This window comes from Bos indicus, chromosome 7, assembly GCF_029378745.1.
Source record: "Bos indicus isolate NIAB-ARS_2022 breed Sahiwal x Tharparkar chromosome 7, NIAB-ARS_B.indTharparkar_mat_pri_1.0, whole genome shotgun sequence".
Lineage (NCBI taxonomy): Eukaryota > Metazoa > Chordata > Mammalia > Artiodactyla > Bovidae > Bos > Bos indicus.
The window spans coordinates 51,384,115-51,396,694 of NC_091766.1; the positions used below are offsets into that span (position 1 = coordinate 51,384,115).

Here is a 12,580-nt window from a genome sequence, read left to right on the forward strand (position 1 = left end):
TTAACATTATTTGCTCTTCAATCAATAACCCCACCATAAACAGAAAAAAGTTTAATTCTTTTTTTTTTTCCTTTTCCTAGACTGAGAGCAATCATGACACTGCATTAACCCTAGCTTGTGCAGGTGGCCATGAAGAACTTGTATCTGTACTCATAGCACGAGATGCTAAAATTGAACACAGAGACAAAAAAGGTAAGAAGTGTTAGAAATAAAGTCTTGAGTGTCAGAAAACAATTTCTTTTTCACTATGGGTAAGTAGTTCCTGGACTATTTAGTGGAAAGATGGGTTAGCATATTTCAATTAAGTATATCCATATTTGTTCATCTACAGAGCCAAATTATTATTCAGAAATTCAGGGAAGTACAGCAAGTTGTGTTTGCTTTTTCCTTGGTCCAAAAGTAGAGCATACAAAGGTATCAAAGTTTATTATGATTATAAGCTGGAATAGTTTTCTTTGACTTAGCATTTTCTTTTTATCAAGTATTTATGGGGTTTTGTCAGTAACAAATTAAGGTTTAAAGCAGTTTTATGTTAAATGATTTTAAGTATCTGTCCTAAAGATTTCTTCCTCCTAAAACAATAGAGAATTAAAAAACAGTGGCTTAATAAGTAAAAAACACAAATTTGACTGAGATTTTTATTTTCTGATTTAGGTTTCACACCACTGATCCTGGCAGCAACAGCAGGACATGTTGGAGTTGTTGAAATCCTTTTGGATAAAGGTGGAGACATAGAAGCACAATCTGAACGAACTAAGGATACTCCTCTTTCATTAGCATGTTCTGGTGGACGTCAGGAAGTATGCTGATGTTTATTTTCACTTTGTAAACATTTTATTTGTATTTTAAATATGCATGTGCTTAGTAGTTTAGCTACATGAATAAAACTTGCATGCGTTTTGAGATATTCTTTATATTAAATTTAGTGAGAATAGTAAATGTCCTTTTAAAGAATCTATTCTGAATGGAGCAAAATCGTAACACATGAAATGCAAATTTGTCACTTAATAATTGAGGAAGTGAAAGAGTAACAACTTGTTATTTCAATATAATTAGGATTTCATAGGTCTGAATTCCTTGATATAAAATTGAATTCATTTATCTAGTACTGGTATTTGAATATTTACTATCTGATTAAAATGTTAGATATTTAGAGAACTTAAAGAAGCACAAAGATTTCTTTGTGCTTCATTCATTATAAGATGAACCCTTGGTGTAAACTAGATTTCTCTGTTCCTATTTTACTTTGTAGGTGGTAGACTTGCTGTTGGCTCGGGGTGCAAATAAAGAACATAGGAACGTGTCTGATTATACACCGCTGAGTCTAGCTGCATCTGGAGGATATGTTAATATCATTAAGATTCTGCTTAATGCTGGGGCAGAAATTAATTCAAGGTATCTATCACCTGTTCATTTTATTATTCATGATTAATAAATTATGACCTTAGAGTTAAGTGTTTTCCCCTAAATATTTAGACAGATGCCATTTTTAAGCAAGATAATACTAAAATTGCAAGGCCAACAATTATTCCTATAGTAATCAGAGCTTATTTCAGCTAACATGGCTGTTTTCAAAGAGGTTTCATTTCAGAAAACTGTTATATATAGTTAGAAATTTATAGCCTCTGAATAGGGGTTGTGTTTTTAATTGTGAGATTTTCCTAATTATGAGATTTTCTAATTTTGAGACTAAACAAATAAAATCTATTCTTTGGTGTTAGAAAGCTTTCTTTTCACTGAAACTTTTACATTTTTTATGTTCTCTCTGCTTTTAAAAAAACAACAGGCAACATATTATTTTAATTTTCTGAGCACATTTCCCCCCTTAGGACTGGGAGTAAACTAGGTATTTCTCCCCTGATGTTGGCTGCAATGAATGGACATGTTCCTGCAGTGAAACTGCTGCTTGATATGGGTTCAGATATTAATGCCCAAATAGAGACCAATCGGAACACAGCTCTCACCTTGGCCTGTTTCCAAGGCCGAGCGGAAGTAGTGAGCTTGCTTCTGGACCGAAAAGCCAATGTTGAACATAGGGCAAAGGTAAGCATTTTATAACTTGTCAACTACTTCAGACATATTTCTAATAGAAAGAGCATAATATAACATAGCATAGCACACTCAAATTGAATGTGCTATTTTAAATTTTTCTAAGTTAAAATTAGGAAATTCCTGCCCCAGTGCAGGATTGTAGAATAGTGCTATCCAGTGGTCGTTGACACACTGTCACCATTCCTAACTTTATTAAGGACAGCTAAGATCTCCTTTAATGAGACAGGTGCTTTACCATTGGTAAAAATCTCAATCAAAAATTACTTTATAAATTACAAAACTGAGGGAACTAAAATTGAGGCAACTATAATCTGCTTGTAACAGATTATGACAATTTAATGACAGTGTAGCATTTAGAAAGTAGGAGTTAGTATGTCAGTGTTTATAATTTCTCTTCTTAGCACTATTAGGTACTTAGACCCCCTGAAACATGTAGCTTATGTATAATTCTTTATAACCAGACAATGGTCAATTTAGTAGTCATTCCAAATTGAAAATGTCTGAATGAAAGTCTCTTATTTTTTCCCCTGATTATCACTTTTTTATTTCTTAAAAGAGACAGTTACTGTCTCATGTAGATTTATAATAACAGAGATGTTATGAACTGTTTTTTATTACCATAAGGTAGTATAAGTTAATTTAGTCTAGCATGTCTTAACAGAATCTAACAATTTTCACTTGCTATTTTAGTAAAGCTTAAGAGTGAATTTTGCTTAGCTCTCTTGGGAGAGAAAATAAGAAATAGAATCCACTTATAAGTCATTGTTTCAGTCCTTTAAAGAAATCAATGTAATTTACCCACATAATTTTTTGGTTTAAACAGACTGGTCTTACCCCCTTGATGGAAGCTGCTTCTGGGGGATATGCAGAGGTTGGAAGAGTTCTCCTAGATAAAGGAGCAGATGTCAATGCCCCCCCTGTGCCTTCCTCAAGAGACACTGCTTTAACAATAGCAGCGGACAAAGGTCACTACAAATTTTGTGAGCTCTTGATTAATAGGTAGGTAAATTTTATATTTGTAAAAATTTCCTATGATCCCTTTCACTTTTCAGAGCCTTTACAGTTAATAAAATTGTTTTACTTTATTTGACATTTAAAAGAACAGAGTATTTGCTGCTTTATAAAAGAGAAAAGATAAATTAGAGAAAAAAAGGAAAAGTTAGCCACTTCTCATAGGAAGCAAGCTATACTAACATTCTTTGATTTGTACAGGGGAGCCCATATTGATGTTCGTAACAAGAAGGGAAACACACCACTTTGGTTGGCATCCAATGGTGGTCATTTTGAAGTGGTGCAGTTGCTAGTGCGATCAGGTGCTGATGTGGATGGAGCTGATAACCGGAAAATCACACCTCTTATGTCAGCATTTCGAAAGGTAACTTGATGTGGACAAAAATGACAGAATTTGTTTAAAACTACTGAATTTTAAGTTGAAGTCATAGGAGAAAGATAAATTGGTCTTGAGGAATTGACGCTGTTTCTATATACACACCCCTGCTATCTGTACTCTCTTTATGGCCAAATCTAAGAGCTGTATGGTAGTTCCCTATAAGCAACTTTGCTGTTAAATAACTTCATATCTTGAAGAGTTTTGTTATATTTTTGTACATAAAACATGAGATTTCAGGGCAGATATTACGGGTAGATAGATGTTTAAGAGGAACAAAAACAAGTAGACTCTCATAAAAATTTATTATACCTCCTGTATACATTAAGGTTTACTTCTCTGCTGTATATTACAAAGCTTTCCCATTAAAATTGTGATAGACTATAAACTACTTAACATGGCTTACAAAGCCCTGTATGATATGGCTCATGCCAGCCTCAGACCAGTCATTTCTACTGCCGTACCCCTTTGCTCACTACACTTCAGCCACTGGCCTAGAATTCACTAAATTTTTAACTTCCTGAGGCCCTTTGCTCACTTTCTTTTCCTGAAATATTCTTTCACTTGCTTTTCACCTTGCTCACTTCTCGTTATTCTTTACGTCCACTCCTTAAATATAATTTCTCAGAAAGTCCTTTCCTAACTTGCAATCTGAAAAGTTTCTCTTGTTCTGTTTTATAGTTCACCATTATTTTCTTATCTCATTTTGTAATTATACATGCAAACATGTATTAGTTTTTTAATGCTCCTCTCCCCAGTTAGGGGCTTCCTTTGGTGGCTTGAATAGTAAAGAATCTGCCCCAGACCCAGGTTCAATCCCTGGGTCAGGAAGATCCCCTGGAGAAGGAAATGGCAACCAACTCCAGGATTCTTGCCTGGAGAATTCCATGGACAGAGGGACCTGGCAGGCTACAGTCCATGGAGTCGTGAGGAATTGGACATGATTGAGTGACTTTCACTCTCACTCCCTAATTAGACTGGAAGATCTATGAAGGTGAAGATTCATGATTGTCTTTTTCACCACTATTTATACCTAGTTGTTCAGCACAGTGCCTGACACACACTAGATGGTCAGTAAATAGCTATTGAATGAAAGCAATGTAAGTTACCTGTCTTTTAAAAAATCTTAAATATTTTTTCCGATTTTTTCTTTCCTTTAAATTGAGATATAACTTATATATATTAAAAGTGCACAAATCTAAGATGCTAAGTTTAATGAGTTTTAATAAATGCATATACCTATGTAACCCACATCCCATAAAGATATAAACTACTTCCATAATCCTAGAAACTTTAATCATTCCCATTCTCAGTTAATTCCCTGCCCAAGAGGCAACTACTTTTCTGGCTTTTGCCACCATCAGACTAATTATTTTTTATTGTTTTATTTTTTGGCTACACCATGGCACGTGCAAGATTTTATTTATAGTTATCCCACCAAGGATCAGACCCGTACACATGCACTGGAAGCACAGAACCTTAACTACTGGACCACCAGGGAATTTTCCCCATCAGATTACTTCTTGAAGATGTTTTAGAACCTTAGTATTAGGGGAAACTATGCAAGTTTGGTTGTTAAAATAGATGTACTTTTAATGATTACAGATCATCAAGCCTCTGATAATACCATCTAGAAAATGTTTCACCTAGATTCAAGTCATAGGACTCAGATAAATATGACAGTCCACCTTGTTTAGTTTAGTAAGATAGAGCCAAAGTTGTTGTTGTAGTTCAGTCACTAAGTCGTGTCTGACTCTTTGCAACCCCATGATCTGCAGCATGCCAGGCTTCTCTGTCATTCACTGTCTCCTGGAGTTTGCTCAAATTCATGTCCATTGAATCTGTGATGCTATCTAACCATCTCAGCCTATGCCACCCCCATCTCCTTTTGCCTTCAGTCAAGGTCTTTTCCAGTGAGTTTTCAGAGTTAATTTCCTTTGGGATTTACTGGTTTGGTCTCCTTGCAATCCAAAGGACTCTCAAGAGACTTCTCCAGCACCACAATTCAAAAGCATCAGTTCTTCTGCACTCAGCCTTCTTTATGGTCTAACTCTCACATCCGTACATGACTACTGGAAAAACCATAGCCTTGACTAGATAGACCTTTGTCAGCAAAGTGATGTCTTTGCTTTTGAAGACACTGTGTAGGTGTATCATAACGTTCCTTCCAAGGAGCATGCTTCTTTTAGTTTCATGGCTGCAGTCACTGTCCCCAGTGATTCCAGATGCCATGATCTTGGTTTTTTGAATGTTAAGTTTTAAGCCAGCTTTTTCACTCTTCTCTTTCACCCTCATCAAGAAGCTCTTTAGTTCCTCTTCACTTTCTGTGGTTAGAGTGGTATCATCTGCATATCTGACATTGTTGATGTTTCTCCTGGAAATCTTGATTCCAGCTTGTGATTCATCCAGCCTGGCATTTCGCATGATATACTCTGCATATAAGTTAAATAAACAGGGTGACAATATACAGCCTGGATGTACTCCTTTCCAATTTTGAACCAGTCAAAATTATCAGTTCCATGTAAAGTTCTAACTGTTGTTCTAACTGGAGGAGGGAATGGCAAACCACTCCACTATCCTTGCAGTGAGAACCCCATGAACAGTAAGAAAAAGCAAAAAGGGGCAAAATAATGCTTTGGAATTTAGAATATCCTCTTTTAGATCTAGTTTCCCTTTTATATTGAGAGATATTTCACATCACCAGTTTTTATTTTATTAATAGATTTATTTCTATTTCTATTCAAAAGTATTTCTATTTTCAGTGGGATGTGAGCAAATTAAATTTAGGAGAAATGTCATTTGGTCTTCCATGTATTTCCCATCATGTTGTACTTAGCTCTCTCTGTTCATATTTTCATAGTTTCAATTGTTAAGTTTAGTAAATTCTGAAGTGTTACTATACCTTTTACTCTTAAGTTTTTAAGGATATGGGCCAGCTTTCAGTGCTTTCTTTTGTGTACTTTTTGTTGTACTTTTTACAGGGTCATGTAAAAGTTGTTCAGTATTTGGTTAAGGAAGTCAATCAGTTCCCTTCTGATATAGAATGCATGAGATACATAGCAACAATCACTGATAAGGTAGGTTTAATATGCTGTTGAAGCACATTTTTATTCTTTATGGAATTATATACCAAAGTATATGTTAACAGCCTGTTCTTTTCATCCTTTATAAGACAGATAACCTGATTTTTCAGTGATTAGTTTCTCCATTTGCAAATGAAGAATGAGTATAATTTATAAATTATTTTGAGATTTTCTGCCTAATACAGACTGTAATTACAGCAACTGCATCTAAACTTTATCATTAGATTATTAGTCTGATTAGACAGTTTTCTAAGAACACATAAACTTTTTAAGAAAATGGTAGCTTATTTTGATTTTTCAGTCTAACTCTAGATTCAAAGGATAACTTGATTTGGTTTAGTAAATATTCAATAATTTGGGCTTTAAGCCCTGAACTTTGGTGTACTTACCAACTCAAGTTTTATTGGCCTCTTTTTGTGTTTCCATATTTATATAATTCCATTTCTGGTATAGGAACTGTTGAAAAAATGTCACCAATGTGTTGAGACAATTGTGAAGGCTAAAGACCAACAGGCTGCAGAAGCAAATAAGAATGCAAGTATTCTTTTAAAGGAACTTGATCTGGAAAAGGTGAGTGAGAAATATAATTTTCCTTTTTAGAACTGGTTGAAAATCTAGTAGAATACATTTGCTACTTATAGGACTATAATCTTAACAAAATCTCTTTTTATAAAATGATAAATTATCAAACTACCATCAGTTTTTTTTATTCTGACCTGTTATACAAAACATATTTTTAACCATATAAGTGAAGAATTAGTTTTTAAACACGTCACAGTTTTCTACATGATATTATTGCCTAAGCTGTTTTACCATTAGTGTAGGCAGAAATTTATTAAGACATTGGAAATCTTTCTTTATTATAAGATCTGGGGTATCGGTTGTTTATTAAATTCTTAAAGAGTAAATGTCTAAGTTTCCTTGGATGTGCTAATATAATGGAAAATTTTTTTTAAAAGATCACCTTTCTGAGGCTCAGTGTGCCTCAGAAAATGAGGGTGTTCTTATGAACCCAGAAGTTATATTAAAAGAATAAATACTATAATCAAGTAGAGTTAGAATGTGTGAGATAGCTTAACATTAAGATATTTCATTGATGATAAAAGAAAGGGGAAAAATCATTTTAGAGATGCCAAAATTTTGATACCAATTCTTAGTTTGTTTAGGAAAAAAAAAAAAAAAACTTGTTAAAAAAAAGAATAAAAAGTTGCTTAAAATCAATAAGACAAAAGATAACTTGCCCAGAATGAAAAATAATTTCATGGGCAATTCACAGAAAAAGAAATATAAATTTTCAGTAAATAAATGGAGAAGGCACAGCTTCATGAATAAACAAAGAAATGCACAGTGAAAGAGTGATTTAAATTTCCTTTGCCAGACTAGGGAAACTCAAAATTTAAATGTTTGGGGAAAAAACATTTAAAGGTTTGATAATAGCTGTTGATGGCTAGGATGTGGAGAAATTAGCACTTTGGTATGACTTTTGATACATGGTATAAATTAGTGTAATTATTAATGGAGATGATTTGACAAATTAAAAAGAGAGCATACCTTTACTCCAGTCATTCCTCTTTTAGAAATTTAGCCTAAGGTAAATACTTTGACAGATGCTCAAAGATGCATTCACTGTTAAATAGCTTATAATAAGGGGAAAGGTAAAAACCTTAAAGTTTTATCATTAGGAAATTAAGTAAATTCTAATACCTCCATGATAAACTTGATTATAGTTAAAATCACAAGTGGAAAAAATAATACTCATTTTAAAATAAAGGGAAGTTTAAAGTTTGATGACTTCTATGGTTCCTTCCATGTCTGTAATTTTATTTTTGTGTAACTACCCAGGGGTATGGTCAGCAATTCCCTGAACAGCCATTTTGCTCTTATGCTACAAAAATGATAAAATAATTGTTAACTGAATATGCAGTTTCTTCTTTCAGTCCTCAGACCCTTTCTCATTTACATAGGCAGTTTAGAGACTTTATTTTTTTTTTCTTTCTTTGGCCACACTATAAAGTGCAGAAGAGTAAAATTTGGGGCTTTGTAGGCCATACAAACTGTCATGACTCTCTGACTCTGCTGTGGTAGTATGAAAGCACCTACAGACAGTGGTTAAATGAATGTGTTCCAGTAGAATTTTATTTATGGACATCAGAATTTTAATTTTGTGATATTTTTGCATGTCATGAAATGTTTACCTTTTCATTTTTTTCAACCATTTAAAATGTAAAAGTTATTCTTAGCATTCAAGCCATAATTTGCTGATACCTAGTTTTGGATAAATAAAAATGTTAAAAATAGCTTATTTGTGACTTAGAATTGTAAATTATAGTTTTGAGGAAAGTGCTTTACCAGGACAACTGGACTTCATTGTCAGTTTCATATGGTGAGGATTTTTTAGATAATTTCCATAGAAATGTGAGTAATTTGATGTGTTTTCTGTTTGTTTCAAGCTTTCTTTATGATGTGAGGCAACCACTGTCATGTTCCCCTTTCTGAAAATAAATAATTTCTATAATGGCCTCCTAAGGACATTTTCATAGTGAAATTTGTTAATATCTTATAAAGATTGTAACAGCTGCATTTTAATTAAACAATGCCACATAAATCTAGGTAGTCAGCAATCTACTTTCTGTCTCTATGGATTTGCTTATTCCAGACGTTTGATATTTGGAATCATCATACAGTATTTGGTCCTCTGTGACTGGCTTCTTTTGCTTCATGTTTTTAAGGTTTATCCATATTGTAGCATATATCATTACTTCATTTTTTTATTGCTGAATAATATCCCATTATATAGATACACAACATTTGGTTTATGCATTTATTAGTTGTTGAACATTTAGTTTGTTTCCACTTCATAGGTATACAAGTTGTTTGTTTTGTTTTATTATGGAATGTTTCATGAATTTGTATGGCATTCTTATGCAGGAGTAATGCTAACCTTCTGTATTCAATTTTTTTTTGTAAGTTTGGTGCCAAAGCAAGCATGGCATACAAGTTTTTGTATGAATATGTTTTCATTTCTCTTGGGTATATATCTGGGAATGGAATTGCTAGCTCATATGGCAGTTTTGTGCTTAACCACTTGAGAAACTGCCAGATTGTTTCCAAGGTAGCTGCATCATTTTATAATCCTACCAGCAGTGAATGAAGTCTTCAGTTTCTTCTCATTCTAACCATGATTTATCTGTCTTTTTGATTAGCCATCCTAGTGACAGTGAAATGGGTGTCTCATTGTGATTTGATATGCTTTTCCCTGATGGTTTGTGATATTGAGCATCTGTGTTTATTGGCCATTTGTATATTGTTTGTAGAAATGTCTCCAGATCCTTTGCCCATTTTTAATTGATTGATTTGTCTTTTCATTATTGAGTTATAAGAGTTCTTTATCAATTCCTGATACAAAACCCTTACCAGATGTAAGATTTGCAAAAATTTTTTCCTATGTTTTTTCACTTTATTGATGATCCCTTTGAAGCACAACAACTTTTAATTTTGATGATATCCAGCATATCTGTTTCTTCTTTCGTTGCTTTTATAAATGTGTGTTAAGAGTGACATACATGAGAAACCCCATGTATCATAAACAAAAGCATCATTTCATTATTTATTTTGAATCATTGCATTATTGTTAAGATGAGATAAAGAGTCGGGAAGGACTTAGTGACTAAAACAACAATTTTATTCACAGTCAAGAGAGGAGAGCAGAAAGCAAGCTCTTGCAGCTAAAAGAGAGAAAAGAAAAGAAAAGAGAAAGAAGAAAAAAGAGGAGCAGAAAAGAAAGCAGGAAGAAGACGAGGAAAACAAACCTAAGGAGAATTCAGAACTACCGGAAGATGAAGATGAAGAGGAGAATGAGGAAGATGGTGAGAAATGGACCGTCTGAATTAATGATAAAAATTCTTTGTGTTTATCAGCTTGGGAGAAGGCAACGGTACCCCACTCCAGTACTCTTGCCTGGAAAATCCCATGGACGGAGGGCCTGGTGGGCTGTAGTCTGTGGGGTTGCTAAGAGTCGGACACGACTAAGCGACTTCACTTTCACTTTTCACTTTCATGCACTGGAGAAGGAAATGGCAACCCACTCCAGTGTTCTTGCCTGGAGAATCCCAGGGATGGGGGAGCCTGGTGGGCTGCCATCTTTGGGGTCGCAGAGAGTCAGACATGACTGAAGCGACTTAGCAGCAGCAGCAGCAGCTTCATTTTGAGTGCTTTTTGCTCTCAAAACTAATTCTAGTTAAATATTCAATTACTTTAATCTGAAATTGACAGTTGACTTCTGTATTCAGTATTTCACATTGTAAAGTGACATAGACAAACAGAAGGGGAAGACATTCAGGTGTAATTTAAGTTCCCTGTAAAAACATTATGTATGTCCTAAAGTGATACCATAAGAGGTTTGCCAGCTTTTCTTCAGGTTCTTCCTTACTCTCTCATTCCCCAGTTAGAAACTGGGGAGAGGTCTAGTTCCTCAGTTAACTAAGGTTTAGTGTTGAAGCTGTATAGCACTGGGGCCCATTACTCTCAAAGAATTGTTTATTGTACAGTCTGGCAGTTATAGTAATAGGCAAATGATTTTGCTCTATTCGAATTCTAATTCTAAAATGCTATTTTAAAAACTTCTTAAATCCAATCTGTATTGTGATTTTTGGTTAGTTCATGAGACTAGCATTTCAAAGCTTAAGACTGTTAATGTTTTTGTACTGAGTTAGACATCAAAATATGATACTTTCATTCTCACAACTGTAAAGATTTGTTTATTTACTAGTGAATACTGATAAAAGGAAATTATGACTAAGAGTGAATTATGAATTATTAGGTATATTCTGTCACAATTTGTTTTGAGATCCGTGGCGCTCAGTGTGATTTATATCCTTTTTCACAGTGGAGCAAGAAGTTCCCATAGAACCTCCTAGTGCGACTACCACCACCACAATTGGAATCTCTGCAACATCTGCAACATTCACAAATGTGTTTGGGAAAAAAAGGGCCAATGTTGTGACAACTCCTAGCACCAACCGCAAAAATAAGAAGAACAAAACCAAAGAGACTCCTCCCACTGCACATTTAATATTACCAGAACAACATATATCCTTAGCACAGCAAAAGGCAGATAAGAATAAAATAAACGGAGAAAGCAAAGGTGGTGGTGCAGGTGGGAATAGTGATTCAGATAACTTGGACAGCACAGATTGCAACAGTGAGAGTAGCAGTGGTGGTAAAAGCCAAGAATTAAATTTCACTATGGATGTGAATTCTTCTAGCGATAGGAGATACCCCCTACTGCTACTCCATTCCCAGGAGGAAAAGACAAGTACCGCTGCTTCCAAAACTCCAACACGGTAAAATTTTCTGACTTGTTAACTCTGTACCTACCTTTCCTTTTGCATACCTGGCACAAGAACTTGAAGTAACACAAGTTGTGTTAAATAATTTAAGTCTACCACATTATCTGTCTTCAACATTTAAAACTGAAACATTTAAAACCGGTGTCCTCCTAATCGTGTGCTAGTTATGAAAGGAAATTATTAGAACTTTTAAGATTTAATTTTGAAGTTGAAAATGTTAGCATACCTTGGTTTTACTTTAATTATGTCATTTTATTGATTATATATAGTCCTTTTGACTTCTGAATCCATTTTAATACTAAAATAAATGATGGATTCTTTGCCCTATTTCTGTTTTTCTGAATTGTTAATAATTTGATGTGCCAAATTTTAATTCAAATATTTCAGCAAATCTCTTGAGCTTCTATCTTAAAATTTATCTTTTATTGGATTTGATATTTCTCTTAGACTTGAAGGCGAAGTGAATCCTAATTCCTTATCAACAACCTACAAGTCAGTGTCATTGCCATTAAGTTCTCCAAACATAAAGCTGAATCTGACTAGCCCTAAAAGGGGGCAAAAAAGAGAGGAAGGATGGAAAGAAGTTGTCCGAAGGCAAGTACAATTAGTCTCATCTTTTTAACTTATCTCCTCGTTTTCTCCTATTGTGAGATGGTTACCCAGTTAATTAATGAGTAATTTGAATGTGACTATTATTTTCAACTATAATG

At 34.2% G+C, this 12,580-nt stretch overlaps 1 protein-coding gene across 10 annotated transcripts in view; it reads left to right on the forward strand.

Annotated features, from left to right (window-relative positions):
• The window catches only part of ANKHD1 (ankyrin repeat and KH domain containing 1), a 112,585-nt gene that overhangs the window by 81,893 nt on the left and 18,112 nt on the right, over positions 1-12,580 (forward strand). For all 10 annotated transcript variants that reach the window (XM_070793692.1, XM_070793693.1, XM_070793697.1 and 7 more), the window contains 11 exons: positions 81-192; positions 655-800; positions 1,253-1,395; positions 1,830-2,043; positions 2,876-3,051; positions 3,265-3,427; positions 6,421-6,516; positions 6,976-7,092; positions 10,214-10,388; positions 11,408-11,864; positions 12,318-12,464. In XM_070793692.1, coding sequence (XP_070649793.1) covers positions 81-192; positions 655-800; positions 1,253-1,395; positions 1,830-2,043; positions 2,876-3,051; positions 3,265-3,427; positions 6,421-6,516; positions 6,976-7,092; positions 10,214-10,388; positions 11,408-11,864; positions 12,318-12,464 — 1,946 coding nt within the window. The remainder of the gene's footprint in view (positions 1-80; positions 193-654; positions 801-1,252; positions 1,396-1,829; positions 2,044-2,875; positions 3,052-3,264; positions 3,428-6,420; positions 6,517-6,975; positions 7,093-10,213; positions 10,389-11,407; positions 11,865-12,317; positions 12,465-12,580) is intronic.